At 38.2% G+C, this 24,966-nt stretch overlaps 3 protein-coding genes across 3 annotated transcripts; 1 reads left to right on the top strand and 2 right to left on the bottom strand.

The window, feature by feature from the left end:
- The first annotated feature begins 222 nt into the window (after nt 1-222).
- On the top strand, nt 223-2,980 carry LOC149381922 (actin-1). The gene is made up of 5 exons (XM_089630350.1): nt 223-404; nt 1,071-1,140; nt 1,229-1,622; nt 1,863-2,476; nt 2,642-2,980. The coding sequence occupies exons 2-5, from the start codon at nt 1,081-1,083 to the stop codon at nt 2,705-2,707; spliced, it is 1,134 nt and encodes a 377-aa protein (XP_089486476.1). The 5' UTR covers nt 223-404; nt 1,071-1,080; the 3' UTR covers nt 2,708-2,980.
- Nucleotides 2,981-3,819: 839 nt separating this feature from the next.
- Nucleotides 3,820-5,550, bottom strand: LOC149381921 (ENTH/VHS family protein). Its single transcript, XM_089630351.1, has 4 exons — nt 5,109-5,550; nt 4,897-5,019; nt 4,647-4,808; nt 3,820-4,569 (listed from the first exon to the last, which is right to left on the bottom strand). The coding sequence occupies exons 1-4, from the start codon at nt 5,243-5,245 to the stop codon at nt 4,041-4,043; spliced, it is 951 nt and encodes a 316-aa protein (XP_089486477.1). The 5' UTR covers nt 5,246-5,550; the 3' UTR covers nt 3,820-4,040.
- An 11,770-nt stretch (nt 5,551-17,320) lies between these two features.
- On the bottom strand, nt 17,321-20,182 carry PLL5 (pol-like 5). Its single transcript, XM_089630657.1, has 4 exons — nt 18,392-20,182; nt 18,199-18,312; nt 17,831-18,095; nt 17,321-17,743 (listed from the first exon to the last, which is right to left on the bottom strand). The coding sequence occupies exons 1-4, from the start codon at nt 19,862-19,864 to the stop codon at nt 17,628-17,630; spliced, it is 1,968 nt and encodes a 655-aa protein (XP_089486783.1). The 5' UTR covers nt 19,865-20,182; the 3' UTR covers nt 17,321-17,627.
- Nucleotides 20,183-24,966: the final 4,784 nt, after the last annotated feature.

The raw sequence follows: 24,966 nt of genomic DNA, 5'->3' as shown, positions 1-24,966 counted from the left end.
AAAAAGAAAAGGGAATCCGGGGAGAGGGGTATAGGGGTACTTTTGACAGCCAAGAATTGGTAGGAGAGAGAAGAGAGAGGGGAATTCAAAAACAGGCTGTCTTTGCGGGAGCTCCAAATAGAAAGGGACACGTGTCAGGCAGATCGGACAGAAAGGAGGTCTGAAGAAAGAAAAGATAGAAAGAACAGTGTGGTTTAAAAGCTCATTTCATTTCGATTCTCATTTCATTTCAATTTGGGCTATTATTAGACGCACATTTCGACGCTCGTTCTTTCGCCTCTCATTTTTTTTTCTTCCCATTTCCCAATATTCCATTTTGAACCGAAGGGCGGCTCTATAGCTCTACATTTCTCATTCCCTCTCTCTCTCTCTCTCTCTCTTCAGATTTCACTTAATTTTTCAAGGTAAATCTCTATCTCTTTCTCTCCATCTCTATCGGATTACGCCATTGGTGCTTCTTTAGGGTTCTGAAGTCGTAATTATCGATCTGATCTTCTATCACTTGTTTTAGTTCAAGAGTTTTTTTTTGCTCTTGGTTTTGAATGTCGTTGATTACGTTTTTCATTGGATCTGTGTAAGTTGTTCTCTTCTGATTTCGTAAATAGATGAAACGTTTGACGGACGATCTTTGGATTCCGACCAGCCACATTGTAGAAACCTATCTGTTTTCTTTTTTGATAAAAAAATAATTGAATTTTCTGGTTTTTTTGTTGTGTCTTTAATTGCATTGATATTCTTGTTATCGTTGCCGTTGCTGATCTGGAGAAAATTTGTGCTCTTAGATATGATCACTACGTACCATTTTCTCATTAATATCTGTTTTTAATTTCTGTCCTAGTGTACGATACTAGTTGAAGAATGATACGTTTGTGGCGATAGATGTTTGTCTCTGTTGTTTTGGTTTAGTGTTTACCCAAATGTACCTTCATGTTTGCTAATTATTGGCGTTTCTCAATAACATAGACATGGAATATAGATATGACCATTGTCTGCATGTCAAAAATATGACTTTATATATCTTTTAGATATTACATTGCCTTCAAGGCCTTTAAATGTAGAAATTCCTGTAGGTAGTCAAAGATGGCCGACGCCGAGGACATTCAGCCACTCGTCTGCGACAATGGAACTGGAATGGTCAAGGTACAGTATATGGGAGAATTAGATCGTTATGTATGTTAATCATGTCGTTTATTGATTTTCTTACTGTGATAATGCTGTGTTGCATTAGGCTGGGTTTGCGGGAGATGATGCCCCAAGGGCCGTCTTCCCGAGCATTGTTGGTAGGCCCCGCCACACCGGTGTGATGGTCGGCATGGGGCAAAAAGATGCTTATGTTGGGGACGAGGCACAATCCAAGCGTGGTATCTTGACTTTGAAGTACCCCATTGAGCACGGAATCGTGAGCAACTGGGACGATATGGAGAAGATTTGGCATCACACTTTCTACAACGAGCTTCGTGTGGCCCCGGAAGAACACCCGGTTCTACTCACAGAAGCGCCTCTCAACCCTAAGGCGAATCGTGAGAAAATGACCCAAATCATGTTCGAGACCTTCAACACCCCTGCTATGTATGTGGCTATTCAGGCTGTTCTGTCTCTTTATGCTAGTGGGCGTACAACGGGTAAGTTACCTTTACTATATCGTTAGTTCTAAGCTTTGTTTTTAATATCTGGATGATTCGTTTTTCCGAGAGAATAATGTCGGCTGTAGAATTTCCCTTTTGTGCAGTTAGTCAATAATGTATAAATGCTTGTATTATGGGTGCTAATAAATGTCTCTAATTTTGGGTATTAGTTTGTTTGTCTAACTGTTTGTTTAATTACTTCTATCTCTGATATACCTGGCTCGAAATCCCACTCAGGTATCGTACTGGACTCTGGAGATGGTGTGAGCCACACAGTTCCCATTTACGAGGGTTACGCCCTCCCACATGCTATTCTTCGGCTCGACCTGGCAGGGCGTGACCTGACCGATGCCCTGATGAAGATCCTCACCGAGCGTGGATACTCCTTCACAACCACAGCAGAGCGGGAAATCGTGAGGGACATGAAGGAAAAGCTGGCCTACATCGCCCTCGACTACGAGCAAGAGCTCGAGACCGCCAAGACGAGCTCGGCAGTGGAAAAGAGCTACGAGCTTCCCGACGGGCAGGTGATCACGATCGGGGCGGAGCGGTTCCGGTGCCCGGAGGTCCTCTTCCAGCCTTCCATGATCGGAATGGAAGCTGCGGGGATTCACGAGACCACTTACAACTCCATCATGAAGTGTGATGTGGATATCAGGAAGGACCTATACGGAAACATCGTCCTCAGTGGAGGGTCGACCATGTTCCCGGGAATAGCTGACAGGATGAGCAAGGAGATCACCGCCTTGGCACCCAGCAGCATGAAGATCAAGGTCGTTGCCCCGCCCGAGAGAAAGTACAGTGTCTGGATCGGTGGCTCAATCCTCGCATCTCTAAGCACATTCCAGCAGGTACATTTACCATATGCTGTGTTAGGATAATAATGATAAGCAGATAAGTAAAATTTGAAGTTAAGAGGGATCAAGAGATTCCTAGCGATGCAGTTCTATCATGATGAACGACTTTAGTTTTTTTCGTTATGCTGATAAGAGTATATCGTTGCGTGTGTGATTCAGATGTGGATTGCAAAGGCAGAGTACGACGAATCTGGGCCGTCGATTGTACACAGGAAGTGCTTCTAATTGTGTGGGGTCGACTTGAAGCAGTGGATGTGGTACTCATCGTCCTGTTTTGTGGGAATTGTTTCTGTCAAATTTTTCGTGTCTTATGCTGTCCAAAATATTGTACTTTACCAAGAGATTTGAACTCTTTTATCGCTGTTGTTTGTCGTTATAGACTGGTCGAACACCTATTTTTCTGTGCGTAGCAAAACCTCTCTGCCATTGTTGTAGCTGTTGCTGTTGTTTTTCTTCGCATCTCTTATTGGAAAATATGATTTTGCCATTATATTGTTACGGGAAATTTTGAAATGAGCGACTTGGACTGGTCATTTGAGTAACTTTTCTCATGCACAGTAGGTAAGTAACCTTGCAGCACGAGTAAGTAGTTTTCATACAAATCAAAATAAGGTCCTTGGGCTATGAAATGAGCTGCTGGGAGTTTTACTATTTAGCTTGAAATTTTGAAAATGAGAAATTCGTATTATTTTCAATTCTTAATAGATGTAAACAACATAGGAGCATATGTGGAAGAGTAATCTCGACGGATTGAATTACCTCATTGGATTCGACTTATAAAGTAAGAACCACTTTGAAAAATTGACATATAATATGACGTTACAATCCACGAGATGGTATATGTTTTTCGGTTTTCAACAACTGACGTGGTAATAGTCATTATTTATAGATATCGTGGTCTCGATTTCAACCAAGGAGGTATCATAGTGCTAAATAAATAAATTTAATCATTTTAAATTACCTCATCCATTTTTGTCGTCTCTTTTCTGACCCTCCAATAAATAAGCTACTTTAATTAATTTGAAATAAATATAAGTTGATAATTAAATAAAATGATGACTTAAGTTTCACTAAATGAGACACAAAAAAAAGTAAGTTTGCGTTGGTTGAATCAAGTTAGTTTGCTTTTGAACTATTTATTAATCATTTGTGGGATGTATTTTTAACCACATTATATTTTCTATTCTTTCTGGTAATTTTTCTTTCGCGTTCAGTTTTTTTTTTCCTTCATATATTTGTTGATAGTTTATTATTTATGTTTATATGTTGTACATAATATGTGTGGAATTATCTTATTGATAGTTTTTCCTTCATGAGAAGAATGACATTTCCCCAAATTTCAGACATGTAGAGGTAGATACATTGGCAGAGATGTGTGAAGTTGGAGGGAAAATATACAACAAACTTACATAACAGAAAGAGAAAAGAAAAAAAAACGGTACTTTACCGCTCATCGGTTGTGGCAGAATGGATACGCTGCTGCTACAAAAGTGGCGGCGTTTGGTGCGACTCTTCTTTACAAATATACTCCCATTTTTATTTGAACCAATCACGGCTTTCAACAGAGAAGAGAAGCGTTGCTCTGCTGGCTCGTTTCGCTGAATGGATGATCTTCTTCCGTAGAAGCTTTCGTTCTGAACTCGCCATTCTCGCTGGTCCCCAAAAGCAAGCTAGAAGATTCTCCGTCCTCGTTCCATCCTTCTTCTTTGGGAACCATGTTTTCTTTGAGACTCGTCTCGGGTTTGTCAGAACCCGAGCTCTCGTTTCCCTTGACATCCTCGTAGATACTCTTCGCCTTTGATTTCAACAGACCACCTTCTTCGCGACATGGGATTTGATTGTCCTGGTTCTCATGGCTCATGGTGAACTGAGAATTAGAGCTTTTAAACGCCTGCGATTCCTGCGGTGTTTGTTCTCTCAGAATGCCTTGCATTGAAGAAGCCGGCTTTTGGCTAAAGCTTCCGAAGCCTTGAATCCCTCTGCTAACTTTCCGAGCCCGCTCTCTTTCCTCCTTGAAAAGTGGACCTTTTTCGAGCAACTTCAACACTCTCTCCGATTTCTTTCTAGCGGCAAGACCCCAATTGAATCTGTGTGTTCGATGTCAATATAATCGTCAGTTTCCCGTGAACAAACTTACACCCAAAGAATCACAAATTTTGCATACCCTTTTTCGTCTATATACTGAAATCTCTCCATCTCTCTAATGGCATCTCTGTCACACTGAAACTCCTCAGCAACGCTCTCAGGTCCATGAGTCAGCAAGTGCTCAAGAAGAATACAAGAGTTGTAACAAACCCTCCAATTCTTTTTCTCAAACTTGGCCAGCCTGAAACAATAGATACGCCATTTCACTATCTCATTTCATACATTTAACAAAAGAGAGAGAACATGATAGGAAAAAAAAAAAAATTAACCTTTTGTGCAAGATCTCCACGATTCTTGTATAATCATCAATATCAAAAGCAGATCTTGAGATAGAAGCCAAGGTCCGAGTGTCTGGTGCCCAGAGATTTTCGCTTGTAGCCTCTTCAGTCAATCTTCATGAATTATATATATATAATTTATTAAAAAAAATAGACAACGGAAAATAATTTCCCAGTTAAATAAAAGATATGAGAAAACTTACATCTCAGCTGGTGTAACATCTGTGAGTGCTAGTCTTGCAGTTTTGATCTTCTCTCTCAGAAAGAAAGAGGCTTGCTTTTTGAATTCGCGGAAGAAAGGAGAGTTATTTTCGTTATTGTTATTGCTCAAGATCGACATGTTTGATATGAGAGAGAATAGACGAGAAACAAAATAAAAAAGAGCAAGTATTAAATCCAAGGACTTAGTTCTCAACAAAAAAAATCCCAACTAATCCAATAAAACAGAGTCTCGGAAGTCTAGAGTAGATGTAATCTTTGGACTAAATAAGCATTTATTTATACATTGATGGGTTAGGGTGGAAAAAGTGAGCTCTGCTAATAAAGCGGTGTGAGCAAGTTATTTTTGGGTTGGTCAATGAAATTCTAGACTTGAGTTCAAAATTGGGTGAGAGGTTTTTTTTTGCTAGTAAAATGGGTGACGAGAGGTTTGGCGTCAACTTCTATATTCTCTTAAACGAGTAGCAAATTGACCCACAAGGCACTATTGTTTGAAATTTGAATTTTTGTTTGCTTCCTAAATTCAATGCGAAGACTTGAAAAAAGCATGTGTCATTGTATATAATATTATTGAGATAGAAAAAAGCCGCTGAGAAAGAGAAAGGGGGATTTTACCCATTTGTGGATCTAAATTCTTGTCGCCCACAATCTTCATCCATGGATTGTTTTTATTTAATTTTTTATGTGTTAAGAAATTGGATATTATGTCATATGCCCAACTTTTTATTCTTGATATGAAAGGATTCAATTCAACAATTCGGTATTAAAAAGATGACAAATTCAAGTGTTCAAACTGCAAAGTGACCACTTACCAGATAGCATAGTGTAATTGAAGATACAAATTACGCGAGAAATCTTGACCACATAATATGTTGGATATTTTGTTTGATAAAAAAAATGTTGGATATTGTTTGATAAAAAAAAATGTTGGATATTTTTCCACTTAGATCAATCGTCAATGGTGGGGAGCCATGATTTTTTTTGTGACATAAAATAGAAACGTAAAACATTGACATACTTTAGCGGTAAAAATATTCAACAAGAAAAACAAAATCATACATTATATAATGTGTATCTCATTAATACTATCAAAATCAACAATATGAAAAACGACACCTTGACGTCATTTGAATAGACTCCAAAACCTCAACACCGAAGAATTAAAGACCTAGTTTCGAGCATGATCTTTGAGACGCCCGAATTCAACTCCATCATTCGTCTCCTTAAACTAAAGATCAATAATATTTACGGATGAGATGAGAGATTGTTTTATGACATCTCCACAAACTTCATAATTGTCAGAATGAAAGCTATAAATAACAAATCATGCTATAAAAGCTTGGAAGAGAAACTATATAATTATTACATTTCTAGGTTAGGATAGATAGAAATTAGATTTGAGAATTGAGGAAAAACTAACTCTCATCTTGAATGATTGAGGATAAAAAATGTTTATTCTAATCTTGATGAGAAATGTACAAGTATAAGGCTTTATATAGCCATGATACATTAAGAAAAATAAAGTTAAATACAATGAAAGAAATAAAAGAAAAGCAACATGTCGTACTTATCGTTTAATAGACATAAACGACACGTATAAAAAATATTTAATCTCTAATACACCCCCGCAAGATGAACTTTCTCAAAATTTCATCTTGGATTGAACTTGATATCGGAGAAGACAACACGGAGAAGACCTCGATCGTATGAATGAAGAAAAGAATTGTCTTTGTGAAGAACCGATCTCGATTTGAGAAAAAAAATTTCTCAGAGGCATTTTGTCGAACACCTTGAGTGCATGTTCTAAACAATTGCATAACATATTCATAACCCAATCGGTTTTATTTCCAAGAGGAGGTTGACCTTCAAAGAATTCAAGAGTGCTTTTGACTTTGCGGATGAAGCCCCGTCGGAGCTGATTCTCACCATGGCTGAGGCCGGGGTAGAGAACCTCGAAAGCCATGTCCGTGAGCATCGCGTCCTTGTCCATCCACCAGAGGAACTCGATTTCTGGGAGGGAGATCAGGTGCTTCTCAATGGAAGCTTGGCCTAGAACCCGGCCATCTCGGCGTCGAGGAGAGCGAAGTTGTAGAGAGGGAAACCCTAGAATGGCGGTTTGGGATTTCTACAACGTGGACTTCCTCGAATCCTCGTCTCCGACAATCTCGCCCTCCTCTGGCACGTCGATCTCCTCGTCCGCCCCTGAGATGATGGGACTTTTCTTCGCCATTGCCGATTCCGATTTCGTCGACTTCGGAGCCGAGAGCGAGATCGTCTTGCGAAGAAGAAGAAGAAGAAGAAGAAGAAGAAGAAGAAGAAGACGTTGGAGCGCTTTCAAAGATCCAATCTTTGTTGCATCTCTCATTTTGATATTGGCGACGGATTGTCGTGGCTTCGCTGGAGAGGTCGGAGGAGCTGTTGACGGCTTTGACACGGCAGTGACTCTCCGGAGAAAGGTCTTGATTCGACAAAATTTGCCGGGGTAAAATCTTGATCATATTGGCAGGGTGGGACTCGCCGAAAATTGATATTGAAGCATTGACACGGCGGGACTCGCCGGAGAAGCCTCTTGAATGTTGACACGGCGGGACTCGCCGAAAGAAGATTCTTGATGAATGACATGGCTTTAAATCATCGGTGATGAATCTTGATAAAAATCGCTTCGAATGTCCGATGCGTCTCCGTTGATGAAGCTTTTCCGTCGATGAAGTGATGAAGAGAAGAACTTGAAATCGAGAAGAAGAGGCGCTCAATATTCGGAATATTCAGAGGTAAACGGAAATCGACCTTCGTGAAATTCCACCGAGCTTGTCGTCGGAGATCTATTCCTATCGTCGAGGAATCGGGGATGACGAAGTGGATTTCTCTAACCTAGAAAATCGAATGCGAAAATTCGCTCTGATACCATATTACATTTCTAGGTTAGGATAGATAGAAATTGGATTTGAGAATTTGGGAAAAACTAACTCTCATCTTGAATGATTGAGAGTAAAAAATGTTTATTCCAATCTTGATGAGAAATGAACAAGTATAAGGCTTTATATAGCCACGAGATATTAAGGAAATAAAGTTAAATACAATGAAAGAAATAAAAGAAAAACAACATGTCGTACTTATTGTTTAATAGACATAAACGACACGTCTGAAAAATATTTGATCTCTGTTATTATGTTATCACACATGATGAACAACATGTGTGACACATGGTCATGGTCTATGGAGTAAATTTATTGATGATAAATCATATTACATATCGGATTTATATATATGAATCACACTTAAGAGCCATTTTTTATATATGTCCGAGAATTTCAACTCACACTCCCCCACATGCAAAGATCACTCATTTTCACTCAAAAATTCTCCCAAGTGTTTGACACGTACGCACGGTTCATGAATAATCACGATAACAATTAATCATAGTCACTCAAACTAAGAGTCACTCAAAAGAACACGACTCTCAGTTTTCGACTCTCCAAGAATACTCAAGCTCGAAAACCTCAGTGCGTAAAAAGACCTATAATGTACCTATCTCTTTTACAAAGGTCCATGAGTTGGATATCTTCATTCGGATTTTTGAAACAATATCGCTAGAAGATATCCGGTTTAGAAAAAAAATTGAATACGGATGCAAGACAAAATGATAAATTTTCAAGACGAGATAATATCTCAAAAGGTATGTCTTGGCCAACCAAGACGTCTCGCACATGTTCCATGACATCTTGGATAGTTTTTTCATCCTTCAAATAAGTCAATTCAATATAGCCATAATATTTACGACTAACCACTCACCGTGCCTTCGTTGTAGTAGTCTCTAAAACACACTGATTGTCCATTACTTTTTACAAGTATTACATTGTAAAGTCTCAATCTTTAATACAATCATGTAGTATACGGAATTCATTGGCATTGATCAAGACAACATCAAATGTAATTTAAATTTTTGAGGGTTTACATTATGTAAGGCTACTGTAAATTTAGACTAAATAACAATATATATATATATATATATATATATATATGTGTGTATATATATGTATATATATATATGTGTATATATATATATATATCCATAAAATTTAGATTTTCTAAACCTTTTCCGTTGTTGAAGTCCTGTTTCGAGATAATTTTGAGAGACAAATTTCATCAATTTTATGAAGAGCAAAATAGAAAAATAATAATAATAATCTTACAAGAATTTTAATACAACATATGTCATCTAGACTATCCAACACATATGGATTAAACGGAAACCGTGTGTGATAGAATAATAATCCTTAAGGTCGAAGAACTATAAGATATTTACGTCTAAAATTTGGCACCTACGGTGCCATGGGACTTCGTGGTAACTGTTAAGCCGTTTTTTGGGTTTAACATTCGAGGACACGTGGCGTGCCTGGAATAGTCACGTGCCTAGTATGGGGTCGGCCCAAATTACTTTTCGAGAGTCCAATGGGCTCAAGGAAGTTCGGGACAAAGCCCAAAGCGTCCAGGAGCTTCAGAGGATCTCAGAATCGTAAAGAGGGAAACGATGCTTTGTCTTCCTTTTTCGTCGGGAACGCGTTCTCCGTCTTGGATTCCTGGCCTGGAGGTCGAGCTCGCCTGGGGGGTCGAGCTCGTCTGGAGGGTCAAGCTCGTCTGGAGGTTGGGCTCGGCTGGAGGTCGAGCTTGCCCGGAGGTCGCCCCGGCCTGGAGGGTGAGCTCCTGCCTGGGGGGTGAGTTCGTCTGGGGGGGTCGAGCTCGCTTGGGGGTCGACCCTGGCTGGAGGTCGAGCTCGTCTGGAGGTCGCCCCTGCCTGGGGGATGAGCTCGGCTGGGGGGTCGAGCTCGGCTGGAGGTCAAGCTCGCCTGGAGATCGCCCTTCCTGGAGGTTGAGCTCGCCTGGGGGTCAAACTCGGCTGGAGGTCGAGCTCGCCTGGAGATCGCCCCTGCTGGGAGAGTGAGCTCGCCTGGAAGTCGAGCTCGCCTGGGGGTCGATCCTGGCTGGAGGTCGAGCTCGTCTGGAGAGTCGAGCTCGCCTGGTGATCGCCCCTGCCTGGAGAGTGAGCTCGCCTGGGGGGTCGAGCTCGGCTGGAGGTCGAGCTCGCCTTGAGATCGCCCCTGCCTGGAGGTTGAGCTCGCCTGGGGTCGAACTCGGCTGGAGGTCGAGCTCGCCTGGAGATCGCCCCTGCTGGGAGAGTGAGCTCGCCTGGAAGGTTGAGCTCGGCTGAAGTTTGAGCTCGCCTGGAGATCGCCCCTGCTGTTGGTCGAGCTCGCCTGGGGGGCGTGACTGTGCTCCTCGTGAGCTGCCTACGTACCCGCCTTGCGGGATCAGGTCATGACGTAGTTCATGGGATTCTTGCTTCAGGCTCTATTCCAGAGTGGGGAGTGGAATCTTTTTGAGGTTTAGAGAGTTCTTGGGTCCGGAGTGAATCCTGGACCTTTTCCCCCTTTAGCTCGGCTGGAGTACCGAGTTTGGAGTCCTCCTGAGTTGGGAGAGTATTTGGCTGAGTGAATTCTGGGATTGAGAGTCTCTGGGGTTTTTGAGAGCTTTTGAGTTCGGGGGATTCTTTTTTCGTTTTCTCTCCCCCTTTGAGGTTAGAATGAGTGAATTATTTATAGGAAAAGAAACCGGTGCTTGATGCTTGGTTGATGCTTGGTGAAAGCTTGGTTGGCGCTTGGTTTTTGCTTGGTCGGTGCTTGATTGAAGCTTGGTTGGCGCTTGGTTTTTGCTTGATTGAAGCTTGGTTGAAGCTTGGTTTTTGCTTGGTTTGAAGCTTGGTTTTTGCTTGGTTGAAGCTTGGTTGGCGGCTTTGGTTGAAGCTTGGTTGGCGGCTTTGGTTGAAGCTTGGTTTTTGGCTTTGTTGAAACTTGGTTTCTGGCTTTGGTTGAAGCTCGGTTTTTGGCTTTGGTTGAAGCTCGGTTTTTGGCTTTGGTCATGCGTGTTTGACTTAAACTGTCCTTTTATATCGTAACGTCGTTTTTTGCGATTGGGGTGTCGTTTTTACCATAGGAAAAAGACGGCATAACAGTAACAGCCAAATATAAAAATAAAATATCGGTGACTACCAAAAGAACCAATGCAAAATGCTAATTCTAAGGAATTAAGATAACAAAACTCTCTTTTATAACGGGCGATCCGTACACAGAATTGTTTTTCAAGAATTCAGGAAGTGAGTCAATTTGAGAGATTTTATTCACAGATCAAACTTGATATATCGATAGTGAGAAGATCGAATACTGAACAAAAGGCCATTGATTGCCAAATTAGTGTGAATTGTTGCTTCTTCTTCTCTCTTAAAAAATATGGATGTTTTCAGATACTTGGGAATCAAGAAATCTTATTGATTACCGTTTTAAGAGATCTAATGCAACAGTTAATATTATAGCCAAGCGACAACCAATTTTTTTTTTTTATTGCATAACAAAAGAATCTTCACTTTAATTGATTTATTTTTATTTAAAAGAATGGTTGATTCATCAGTGACGTTTTGCGCAACTGCCTATTTGTCAACGTTTTGCATTTAAGGACTCACATTATGTATTAATCATGGTCCACGTATCAATCGAACTACAAGTATTATTGGGAAATACTAGTAAGTTATTGCAAAATTTGAGTTGCTATTTTCATGTAATTTTTTTATGGAAAAATTGTACAAAATTTGGAAAATAATTGTTGGTTGTCACTTGTCATACGTAAAAGTTCGTATTTTCTTACCACTTTTTATTATATATTTAAAACCATTTTAATTAAATAATAACTCATATATATATAAAAAAAAAATCAGAAATAGTAAGTTGTAATGATGAATATACTTTTTTTTAGCAACACAAAAATTATGATTAACCAACATCATTACTTATATGTTCATTAGTTTTCAATAATTGTACTGATCATAAGTAATTTGAATTATAAAACTATTAATCGGCTAATAATTGTTATCGTTTTAAAGTTAGTTTAGGGAATTTTCACTTTTAGAGTCATTTATGAAATTTTCACTTTTTTTAGTTGTTTCTGAAATTTTTGTTTTTTAAAGTCGTTTCTGGAATTTCGTAAGTTTATTTTTGAAGTTGTTTCTGGAATTTCGTAAGTTTTAAAGGTTATTTGTGCAATTTTCAAAAAAGTAAGCGGTACTGTAGACATAACAGGAAAATGTTTTTAGGTGAATAGTGAAAAACGGTTTTGCTTTTTATAATAGTCATGGGTAAAGATTTAAGGTCAAGAATCATTCTATAAGTCTGGTATCTCAATTATATTGAAAATTTTATAATCGAGTCCATTATCGTACCAGATATTCATATTTTTTTTTTAATACATGAGGCTTCCAGAATACGATGGGTATAATACCCTTTGATACAAATATAATAACATCTTAGACACAAATCGAACCTAAATCAAATAAATCTAACACTAAGTAATCCGGTGATCATGAAAAAGATGATTTTTCAGCATGTATAGACAAAACTCTAACAAAAAACTCAAAATGAGACGGAAGAAGATGACTAATCCATTTCCAATCGAAAACAAAATGAGAGAAACACCAAAGTAAAAAAAAAAAAAAAAAAAAAAAAAAAAGTACATCCAATATCCAAAACAGGAAAATAAAACAACCATATCTAGAGAATAAAAGCCATATACTAAGCTAATGAAATATCTCTTATACCAAAGTATGAACACCAAATACCAACCCACACAACAACAAGACTCACATTGCATATCTCGACACGCAGGAGCTTGACCGCGTTGACGGCGGAAGTGGCACACTGGACGGCAACTACTCCGTCGTTGTGAATCGGATCTTGCAAAGATCGGGTTGAAGTCATAACTTTGTCAGAATTTTCAAATTTGTACATCAACTAAGCAGCTTGCAAAATGCGTCCTCGCCAAGACTCCTACGCCAGCGGCGATGAAAGAGCTCAAACGTCTCCAATGCAACACATTCGGCAAATTCGTGGCAAGCCGGCGAACTCCAGAGTCGGCGAAGGAATCCCATGGAGGGCGAGGATTCAAGCCGACCAACGCCGGCTTCTGTCTCCTCCCATGAGGGGAGTGCCAAAAGCTTTAAAGAGAAGCTCTGGTTTTTTTTTCTTTAAAATATGGAGAAGCTCTGGAGTAAAGTTGGTCATATGAGATCCCGCAGGACACTATTTCTCGTATTATTGGTAATATGTGAGAAATGGGAAAAAAAACATATTATGAACTGTGTTGTCGGGACTTTTGTCCCGAAACCATCTGGAAAATGGGATGGAATCGGGATTCCCCTTTAGCACTATTTAATACCATTTTTTGAAGTTATATTTTTTCAATTGTAAATAGGACAATTTATTATTATTATTTTTTCAATTGCATTCATGATTAAAGTAAAATGATATGGGAAATATGGGAATCCCGAAATCGTAAAATATGGTACCAAGAATTCTCGGTACCGTGGCTAATAGTTCCGGGATTTCCCAATACCATTTTTTACGATTACGGGAGATCAAGGGATCTCATTTTTCGGGTTCCACATGTGTTGTACTTTATTTTAGTTATCCATTCGTTTATCTACTTTATGTGTTGTTGTACCTTATTTTCATAACTTTCCTCAAATAAATTTTAAAGTATTTTAACTTCATATTACATATTTTTCTTAATGTTTATAACTTTATTTGACTTATTATTTTTATAATGTTAAAATTTTCATTTAGTTTTTGTTTCTTCATGTTAACGGTTTCATTTAGATTTAAGGACAAAATCATGTTAAAATGAAACAATGAGATATTTTTTAAAGTTTGAGAATAATAAATATAGAATTTTGTAACTTACTGGGCCTTGGGATATAGCCAACGTTTGGAAACTTATTAAAAAATAGTCAAACAGATGATGTGGCACTTGAATAAGCCATTTAAATTTTTTGTTTTGTCCTTCCAGCCGTTTTTTTTTTGCTATAGTGATTCGTCACTTTCTCTCTCATAGAATTTTTTTTCTCATCAAAACTTCAAAAGTCATATTTTACTCATATGAGCTCGAAATTGAGTGATTCCAAATCCAACGAATTCGTGCAGAGGAGAGCTTCAAAAATAGACCCATTATGTTGGATGAAAAATCCTATCTACTACCTTAGAATTCCGCCGGAGTTCACCATTGGTACATTTAATTGTCTAATATTTGAAATTATTTACATTTTTTTTAATTAATTATAACATATGATGATAATTAATTCAAATATAATTGTCATTGACTATTTTCTTAAATGTTTGGAAACGTTGGCTACATCCCAGATTATTGACATAAATGTCAACAAATTATGTGATTGCTGACATACATGTCAACAAATCGTGTCGTTTGTTGACATACATGTCACCAAAATGTGTCATATTTTTTAATCACTCACAAATTGTATATCTCATAAATATTCGTTTATCATGATTTATTTTGTGATTGTTGGGAGCTCGGATTTAAACATCAACAGCTGCTCAGGCTTCGTGAAACATACAAGTGAATAACATGAAAATAATGTCATTTGTTAACATATCAACAAATTGTATACGGGACTCGGAGAAAAAAAAATACAGAAATGTAAAGAAAAAAAAAAGAAGAGGGTAAAATTATACACAATATATTATATCTCTTGAATTTACCAATAGAATTGTCCAAATTATGGTTGTTGATTATGGGAAAAGAGTTTCTAAAGTAATGTATTCAAACCATTAATGTATAATAATGTAATAAAGTAATTAGTGACATATTTTTCTGCATAATCACTAATCATAGTACTAAAACAATTGCTTAATCTCCGTTAAGGTTAAGTTAACACTAATTCATACAAGTTCTTTATCAATGTGTAGAGTACAAACCAAAGAAAGAGAATGAGAAGAAAATCCCTAAGCACGGAGGCTAAAGTGTATACCAATTCCTTCTCCGTATTAGTCTGGAGGTGAAAGAATATGAAAGCGGAAATAAAGAGCATCAAATCGATACTATACTTAAATTCGTAGAGCGGCAACCAAAAACGACAAATGACAAACGACAAACAACAATAACAATATCACTTTTGAGTCGTTGTCGTTTGGGTTCTTCGGTGTTCGGGCCAAGAAGAACCTTGGGCTTCTTCGGCAATTACCAACTCACATCATCATACGATTCTTCCTTTCGTATTTCTCAAAGTCCGTTTTATTCTTGATTAGCGCAAAGTGTCAATCATTATCATACATAACAAATCAAGACGAAAGTTTCTCTAATAAGATTCAGAGGCAAAACTCATATGACGAGGTAAAGCAGCGACAGAGACACCACGTCCACGACACATCCGACTCACGAGCCTACACAAATTTGATTACTTAAGACCAAAGATATTTTCTCAAGACATTATCCATTCAACTTTATGAAATAAAAATCATTTATCCATAAATCAAAATCGATTTAATGTTTCTCCCTCAGTTCTGTGCTCGGGGAATCAATGCTTGACCCCAAGTCCTTCCATTAATAATAATAATAATTAAAAAATCTCAGCTAAATAAACTAAAATATCTTCCTTAAAGGTGTACAATCGGCTGCCAAAGATAAATGTGTATATATATGTATGGTTATTTTTTCATCGACGAATGAATTGCTTATAAACCACATAGCTGGGACAGAATCGGAAAGCCATGAATTCAGAGTCAATGAGAACGTGACAGCTCTTCAATGTTTATTAAAGATGTTTGATATCAAACTCACCCAACTACACTGCATTTACTAATAAGTTCAGAAGTAGATAGCAGTTGAGAGAATTATCATTTAATTTTTGTGTTTCTACAGAAATCACTGGAATGGCTTCACATTTTTTTTCTTTTCCGTGGCGACGGAGATTAGTATTGCATGCACGTACACTGTACACACATATATGAAGGGAGTTCTAGTTTTGTTTTTATTGAATGTATATTAATTATTATTATTATTTTTTTTTTTTTGGGCGGGGTATAGAGTCAGTGTTTTAAAAGCCCTGATAGAGGACTAGTAGTGATTGATATTGGTTTCATATTCAGTGATGGTTTTTCTGTTTATGTGAAAAGAAATACAGCTACTTATGTTTTTCAACCACGTAATGAGACTGATCTCATACACACTTTTTCAATTTCAAACTCTTTATTTCTTAACTGATTAAAAGGGAAACTAGAAAGGAAAAAAACTAATAGAAACAACCTGAGAGAAAGAAACTGTGAGAATTAAATTCACTTCCTTAAAAGGAAGAAGAAAATGTGGGTCTTGGACGCTTGAAATCCATGATGAGGAATCAAGGATAACACTACTCTATGATGACCTACAATTTTAAGTTTCCCAATGTTTTTTTTTATTATTACTATTAGACACGGACTTGATTTAAATCCTCTGCCTTTTTTTTTGTTTTTTGTTTTTATAAAATTAAATCCTGTACTCAAGCATGTCGTCATGTATTACAGAATAGTGAATGCTAAAGTTTCAGTTATCAGAGCAATGAGTTATTCAGGAAAATAAAAATAATTTTTTTAGTACAGATTTTCAGTAACTCAGAGTTGTTTTTTTTGTTTTGTTTTGTTTTTGTTTTCTTTTTTTGTTTTTTTTCTCAACTCCAATTCATCAGTTCAATACACAATGGAGATAAGCAGTATCAACGTCACTACAATAAATATATGTAGTGATCTATTTTTGATAAATAAACAATGTCAAGATGCGCAGAATAATTCGCTCGAGATGTTCACCAACAATATTCTCAGAACTTTTAAAATTGACGATACAAATAACAACAACTGAAAATGGATTTTCAATACGAATAAGCTTTCTAAATTCCCAATCGAAAAAGTTGATCATGTTGAAACATCCATATCTCCAACAAAAGATTTATTTTTCTACTTTCTCTTCAATCTTTTTATACAATGTCAACTCTCGAGGAAAAAAAGTAAAATCACCACTCTTTTTATAGTTTCTTTAGTTGTTAATTTTTTTTTTTGGACCGCAAGCAACATGTTGGTCAAAGAACAGGTGCTATAGAATCTAAAAGGGTCAACTTTTGGAGCAGCCACACTGTGAAGTTGTCGTGCCTAAAAAAACCCTAGTATTCATGTGCATTGTTTGGGAAAGAAACTGAGTATTGACTTGTTTGAGCAGTAAAGAAATTATTCAGCTGCTGATTGATAATATAACGCTAAAAAAAAAAAAAAAAATTGTTTATGATTATTATTGTTCCCACAAGGAATGTCATTTATTGGAAAAATTACAGTTTGTTCTATGACGGACTTATATTCATTCAACACCCTGAAGCAGGTTTTTTTTTTTTTTACATCTTTACATATCCTCGTCACCCCAGTAAACTGTGCACAACCAAAACCTCAAGCACAATGCTTGATTTTTTTGGTCTGTTACAAAGGTGACAAGGATTTTTTTTTTTTTTTTCCTTTCAAAAAGAACCGAGAAACGGACAACAAAAAAACAAAGGAAATGTTTATGAAGTAGATGCCTCTATAATCCTCTACCATTGATAATTTTTTTTTTTTTTTTCAATTTTTTTCTTCTTCTGGTCTCTGTTTCTATACACATGATCTCCATATCCTTCCTTCTAAGGAAATAACAATTATGGAGACATCGTCGTGGTACCGTCTGCGATCCCCTTGCGGTATCTCGAGCAGTTGGTGGAAATCCATGCCTGTGATCCGAGTAGAGTTAAATAAGAAACTTGGCATAGTAACAATGCAAGTTTAACGGGAAAAAAATGGTTTTAACTTTAAATTACCTGCTTTTTTGGCGGCGCGGAAGAGGACTTCTTCGACGAGGTGCTGAGCTGGATCGCCGTCGGGCTGGAGGGCGATGAAGAGCTCGACCTCGGTGACGGCCTCTTGGTTTGTGAAGTATTGGTAGAGTCCGTCGGAGGAGAGAATCAGGAACTGGTCTTTGCTTCCGAGCCTGTGGTGATGCACGTACGGCTCGCAGCTTATGTACGGCGACGTCCCCACGTAGTCTATTCTGAACATCTCCAGCAACGCATCGTTCCATTTCGGCTGCCAGAACACACAAAATCATATCATATCACATCGTCCACTCAAGCATTTCGAGAAACACCAACAAAACAAAAAAAAGAAGAAGAGAGAGATAGATTGGTACATGTTTGAGAAAGCCGGCCCCGAAGGCTCGCGTGACCTTCAAAGAGCCTTTCACGCGGTCGTTCACCATCGCGCACGAATCGTCGGGGTGCTCGTCTCTTATTCTTTGAACTTCCTGCAATAATTGACAATGTGATATGATGAGATCAGATCAGATCATGGGTTGCTCTTCTCATTGCCAATTGGTTTATTACCTCGTGGATGGCGGTGGAGTGGTCGCGGGTGAGCTGGAGGGCGGAGAGGGCGGGGAAAGGGGAGTGGGAGTCGAGGTCGTCCTCGTTGATGCGGTGGAGGAGGTTGGGGTTGGGCTTGCGGGCCAGCACGGCGCGGCTGTCGCCGACGTTGATCAAGTAGACGTCCTCGCCTTTCATGAGCATGACGAGGACGCACGAGCCCATCAGAGCCAGCTCAGGGTTCTGCGCCAGCCGGTCCGCCTCGTCCAGGAAGGCCGCCTCCGTGCTGCGCAGGGCGCGAGATAGGGCCGACACCACGGCCGCGTGGTCGGTGGCCTCCGCGGCGGCCGTCTCCACCCTCTCGCGGTCCCACGCGCAGCGCCACCGCCGCCGAGTCTGCTCCTCCGACTCCGCCTCGCGGTGGTCCGCCCCGCAAGGGCAGTCGGGCTCTTGCTCGGCTTTTTCGTCCCACAGGAGGCCCTTGAGCTCTTTGTGCACGGCGGAGTAGAGGTTCGAGAGGAGGTAATCCGGGGCGTCCGGGCCGTTGAAACCGTCGTAGATGCCGACGAAGACCCAACCGTGCTCCTCCGAGACCACCACGTGGACTCGGTCCTCGCCGGCTTTTCCCTGGGCCCACTGGAGGTTCTGGCTCTCCGTGGAGTCGTCGTCGTACAGGCTTTCCTCGCTGCTGAGATTGTTGAGGCTGCTAACCGTGAGATTCTCGTTGTGGTTGGGGTTGTTGGTCTTCTCTGGCGCGAATCCCCAATCGTTGTCCTTGGCGAGTCCGAAGCCCTTGATCGGAGCCACGATCGAGTTTTGGCCCCGGGCGATCGTCTTATTGATCACTCTCTTCAGCACGCCGATCAGCCTCTCCTTCTTCGATCGCCGTCGGTACAAGTACGCGCCGCCGTGAGAGAAGCTCCTCGGGAACGGCTGCGCCGGGCCGGCGCCGGCGAGTCCCTCCTTCTCGATCGGGCCGGAGAAGATTCCGCTCCGTTGATCCAACGGGCCGGACATGAATCCCCGCTCGATCGGCCCCGACATGAACCCCCGCTCCAACGGCCCCGACGCGCCGCCGCCGCCGAGGCCGAGACCGGAGATCGGGCCGGAGCCGGCGAAGTAGCTCCGGGGAATCGGCTGGAGGGGAATCGAGGCGAAGGAAGTGGAGCTCTCGAAGGCGGCGGCGCGGTCGATGCTGTTGTAGGAGTAGAGGTCGATGAGCGCGGTGGAGAGCGGCGTCGACGTGTTGGCGCTCACGGAGGCGCCGGAGATCGTCTTGAACGTCGTCGTTTCCTCGGAGTGGACTTTGGAGGACGATACCCGGGTCGGGTCGGGTCTCACGTAGCAGAACGAGTGTCCGAGCCCCTCGTCCAGCGGGTCGGCCATGTGGAGCGATATCTCCCCGATTCCGCCCACGCGCCGCTTGTGAGGGTGATCCGACGCGACTCCGCCGCCGGTGAAGCACACCGTTATCTTACCGATGCCGTTTCCCATGCCCGATTCAGCTCAGAAACCAATAACTCGAGTCTTCTTTTTAAAAAAAAAAAAAAAGAAACCGAAATCTTGATCGAATTCCTCGGGAATCGAGACTACTGACAGTGATTTTTCATGGCCGGTTGCTCTGTTCCTTGGGAGTTCTTAGAGAGAGAAATGAGGTGATGAGAGAAGAAGAGGAGGAAGAATAATGAAAGAAGAGATGAGAAGAAGAGTGCTTAGAGAGAGAGAGAGAGGCGTTGACTTTGGGTGATGCTTTGAATGAGAATTAATAAAAACGCTTTTTTTTTCCTCTCTTTTTTTTTTTTCCTCAAAAAATTGAATGATATGTTGATTTGTTTAGGGTGTATCTGTTATTATTAATATTACTATTATTTTTCTCGTGTGGAGCGTTGACTAGGGGAATAGGGGTGTGGAGTAAACTGCAGGGTTTGGGTTTCTAGATTAGTGGGTTTTATCATCAATAATTATTGAGTGTAGCACGTAAATGAGCATTATAATATTTTTAAGAGCGCGTGGAACCACGCATATGCTCGAGTAGAAAATCCGAATATATCTTTTCAAGTTGGACACTGAAATATATTGCCTGGATAACTCTAAATAATTTAAAATCCTTTTTAGATTTTTTTTAAAGTAAATATATTAAAATCCTAAAGGTTAGTGTTCCTACTTCCTATTATTATACCAATTTTTAATGGGGGAATGACTTTGTACTGGAGATTGAAGGTGTTTATTTGGTTGTTTTTAAGTTTATTAATTGCTATTATATAACTTGTCATTAGTAATACGACAAATAACTTGCATTTTTAAGTATAACAGCTGCTATTATTTTTTTCGTATTTTATTATACAACGTGAGTGTAGTTAATTACTTGTGATATATACATAAACAATTTACGGTTGACTATTACCCGCCGTCCTTGTGAGAAGCGCGTTCACGAAGGATTAAAATGTTATGAATAGGAGGCCATAAATTATACGATCGAAAAGTCAAAAGAAACATTTTATTATTATTTTTGGCGGAAAAAAAAATATATGCGAAGGCATGGAAAGGCGTGCCACAATCACCGTTAGATGGGATGACAGAGATTGTTTTAGAGGGAAGGGTTGACTGACATCTGGCAGTTCATTATTGCCCCCGCGTAAGTTCATTTTTGTCAACTCGAGGTTTCTCCGAGTACTCTCCACGCAGCGGGGCTTGACTTTTTTCCCCTTTTAATTAAAAAAAAAAGGACATATTTATTTAATTTTTGGTGGGTATTTTCATTTTTGATGGTGGTGATGGTGTGCTGGTGGGGTGGTTGAGGACTACTAATTATGCCCACATTTAATAATAAGTGATGAACAAGGGTTTGAGTTTGAGAGAGTTTTATGAGGCTTGACCAATATGGACTTGTCTTTTTGTTGACTTTCACATTATAATCAGCTTTGTCTATTAGAAAAACAGAAAGTGGATGAGGAATAATGGGATCCATATTTTTCAAACCAATTAGATAAATTCCTTTCTTGGGTAGATCTCTCTCACTTTTTATTAAGGTAGGAAAGTAAGCTCACAATTTTATCCCCTATTTTCATCTGCAATAAAACCTCAACTTTTTATCTCTTATAAAGAAAGAAAAGTGAAGAAAAAACAAGCGAAATAATCGCTCGGATTTATCATATTCCCTTTGCAATTTCAATATTTTGCAGCATCTAATGATCAAATGCTTGGTGGGTCATATATATATATATATATATATATATATATTCGTTTTGTGATTCTTGTTCTCATTGAATTACAACAGAGTTTGATACATCAAAAAAGATTTGAAAAAGAAAAGATCAAAAAAGATTTGAAAAAGAAAAGCAAATTTTTTTTTATGTATTGCATTTGCGGTGGTTCAGGAGGGAAATCAATAAATGTCCTTATGTTGTGTATCATAAAATTTTGTTCTGATCAGGTTTCCGTTTCCAGGAGTACTTCAACTCTTATTTATAGTACTCCTTCCATTATTAAATCCGTATGACTTTTTTTATATTGTATTTTATTTTTCAATCTTAAATATAAGGCACAATTAATTGCACCGAACGTTTAAATACAAATTACAAAAAATAAATTAATTTTACCGAAGACATTGCACTATTTTCAGACGTCGGGATAAACCCGTATCACTTTCAATTCGTCGATATTAAGGTCATCTTCAAACGAAAAACATATTTCTTACTCTTTTTTAGAGTAAAGGTCAAATCAAACACTAAGTCATCTTTAAATGAACTCTAATTTTCATATCAAATAGAATATTGTGCTTATATTCTTGTCATAAATATAAAGACTAAATTTAAATATAATTAGAAGAAAAAAAATACATTAATGAACGCTTTATATAAGACGATATTATTCATTTCTACCATAAAACGCTATTTTAGCATTAGAAATGGAGGTCGGTTGGAACTCCCCTACTGCATTTTTTGCATTCCGAAAGATACTCTTAACAATTAATTTTTAATTTTGACTTCCAACTTTTGTACAAATTATATAATCGCAATTAATATTATTTACTAAACTCCTTCCAAAATAAAGCTTGTACCAGTATGAACTTTATCATTACAACAAATTCAGAAATCATATTTTTCATTTTGAATTGTCACACCTGTCTGAACTCTCGGCATAATCTATATTGAATGTAACACATGTAGGTGTAGTAATAATTTTTAATTTATTATTTTCACCTAAAACATGCCAATAGACTCAATTCAGCCACATGTGTAGCGTAAATGTAATTGTAAAGTTGCAATCCAAGCCACGGTGGCAAAATCATGAAGAATAGGGTAACTTGGTTTTTTTAGGTACATTACATGATTGCATCAAAACACTCCAAAAAAGAAAAAAAGAAAAATTAAAAAATAAAGGATGGTGCTTAAACAAAAATTATGTTATGCTATGTTTTATTTTTCTCCTAAAAAAATTAATTAAATATGCAAAACCCATCTCAAAGAATTTTCCAAGTCATAATGATTAAATATATCAAGTGGAGAAACCTTCCTAAGCCACCATCTCCAAACCAAGCCCACTTGCGCTCAAATCCACCCACTCTCTCTCTCTCTCTCTCTCTCTCCAAATTTGTCTCTTTCACCAAAACTTAAAAAACCAAATTCATAAACTAATGTAACCTAACATCAATTGGGCACTTGTATATAAGTGTCTTCTTCTCCGAAACAAATTATCATACATGTATTCATAGTGATCGCATCAGAGTATACCCACGTGAATGCTGCCATATACTTTGGAGTATCAATATACTTCATTATGTTTCTATTTTAAGCCAAAATAATTCTGGCAAATCTTTGACATTGCCCAAGTATATAGATTTATGCAATATACAATACATGTATGCCTTGAAACAAAATTTTACACCCAACCACGTCTGTCTTGTCTGTATGTACCTCTTTGTGGAGTTGTTTATTTGTTTTGTTTTGTTTCGGTTTAGCATTTTATTTTTGGCGTTTGACGACGCACCACATTTCATTTTGGATCGGAGAATATCTTTTACAATCTTAGACTCAACGTTCGATGACTAATTCATGATATCAAGACGTGCTTGTTTATTTTTAATATATAATCAAACTCACAGGATACATGGTTGTATGTGTATCAGTACTGTAAGTGTTTCTCAATTTTAATTACACGCACTATAATATTAACTAAAACTATTATACTAAGACCCCCTCTTTTTTGGCTTCAACTGAAGTCTGAGTTAAAAATGATCGCTTTGTGCATTGACTTGGCTACTTTAACTATAAAATAATTCTTCCTTGGATCCTTAAATTATAGCCTTTTTCGAGTAAATGATCATTTGCCATATTTCTAAGATAAAGGTATGTTTTTTTTGTGGGATCTATCCTTAATATATATTTCATCAATAAGAAACAACCCATTGTGGTGGATTTGTATATAAATATCTGTTAATGTTGTGTTAGTGGGTTTTTACTTATTACCTTTATGGACCTTCTGGGTTATTGATGAAACCGCGTGTGCTGACTAATTAAGTGACTTATATAATGCCATCCACTTCAGATATTCGTAATTTATGGAATTAAGGGAAAATAAGCAATTAATGTAAATTAATTAATCTCGTAATGGACATCGATCTATATAACTAGTTAACTTACAATTACATCAACTTTAACTAATGATGAATACTTAATAAACTATGAAAGAAAACATGAGACCCATAATTGCACATTTAAAAGTCGTAACGGTGGACTAAAAGTTTTAATGCCTATAATGGAACCTATGAGTATCCAAAATGCAAATGAGATATTGAGGGAAAACAAAACAAGTCATGGAAAGTTTCATCACGTTGTTTCTTTGTCTTTTCTCTTATGTCTGAGTCTCTAAGCCGGTTATTGATGAAAGAATTTCATACCCGAAGAAAGAGTTCAAAGAAGTATGACTTCACATGGTTATATGAAGAGGTGATTAGAGGCTGGTTTCGTAGTTTCTATGATTCGTGGTGTTCTAAATCTATTCATGGTAACTACTGTTTTGGCTGCTCAAAGAATCATCATTTCTTATTCATATTAAAACATATATATTATAAGAGAATAATATCTCAACATTTCAGTTTAGGATATGATTTTTTAATCTGATTCAAAATAAGTATTTAATACTTATTATAGACCACCATCTTATAACCTTTTGAAGATGCTATAGAAGTTGTCTTTGTTTAAGCTAATAGGCCATGATCTTCACTTTGCTCAAAACGAATAGTAATCTTTGGAGATTTGTATTCATTTTAAAAGCTAAATATTAGAATGATAATTTAGAAATTCAAAGTCACAGATCTAGAATTGAGGAATATTGCAAATAGAGCATATCAACCTAGTAGGTTTTAGGCCCATAGTATGACAACTATATACACGAGGGAAATTTGCGTCAATGTCACAAATTCGTCGGGTTTTTGCATTCGTGTCACAAAATTGTCAAAATTGCATTTGTGTCACGTATTTACATTCATATCACATGTGCAAATTTCAAATTACTCTCTTTTATCATTTAATCTTTTTATTAGTTATTACATGTCTTTTGAATTTTTACAATACCTCATTAAAAATCACTTCATC

The sequence above is a fragment of the Urtica dioica genome, chromosome 11, assembly GCF_054948205.1.
Source record: "Urtica dioica subsp. dioica isolate 48M chromosome 11, U.dioica_male_clone48M_v1_H2, whole genome shotgun sequence".
Lineage (NCBI taxonomy): Eukaryota > Viridiplantae > Streptophyta > Magnoliopsida > Rosales > Urticaceae > Urtica > Urtica dioica.
Note: the sequence above shows the minus strand (reverse complement) of the source record. Positions and strands in the feature narration are given on the sequence as shown.

Coding starts and splice junctions, on each gene's coding strand:
- LOC149381922 (XM_089630350.1), top strand. CDS start 1,081: ATGGCCGACGCCGAGGACATTCAGCCACTCGTCTGCGACAATGGAACT. Junction 1,141..1,228: donor ATGGAACTGGAATGGTCAAG/GTACAGTATATG, acceptor GTGTTGCATTAG/GCTGGGTTTGCGGGAGATGA. Junction 2,477..2,641: donor CTCTAAGCACATTCCAGCAG/GTACATTTACCA, acceptor TGTGTGATTCAG/ATGTGGATTGCAAAGGCAGA.
- LOC149381921 (XM_089630351.1), bottom strand. CDS start 5,245: ATGTCGATCTTGAGCAATAACAATAACGAAAATAACTCTCCTTTCTTC. Junction 5,020..5,108: donor GATGTTACACCAGCTGAGAT/GTAAGTTTTCTC, acceptor TAATTCATGAAG/ATTGACTGAAGAGGCTACAA. Junction 4,809..4,896: donor GTGGAGATCTTGCACAAAAG/GTTAATTTTTTT, acceptor CTATTGTTTCAG/GCTGGCCAAGTTTGAGAAAA.
- PLL5 (XM_089630657.1), bottom strand. CDS start 19,864: ATGGGAAACGGCATCGGTAAGATAACGGTGTGCTTCACCGGCGGCGGA. Junction 18,313..18,391: donor ACTCCACCGCCATCCACGAG/GTAATAAACCAA, acceptor CAATTATTGCAG/GAAGTTCAAAGAATAAGAGA. Junction 18,096..18,198: donor GGGCCGGCTTTCTCAAACAT/GTACCAATCTAT, acceptor GTGTTCTGGCAG/CCGAAATGGAACGATGCGTT.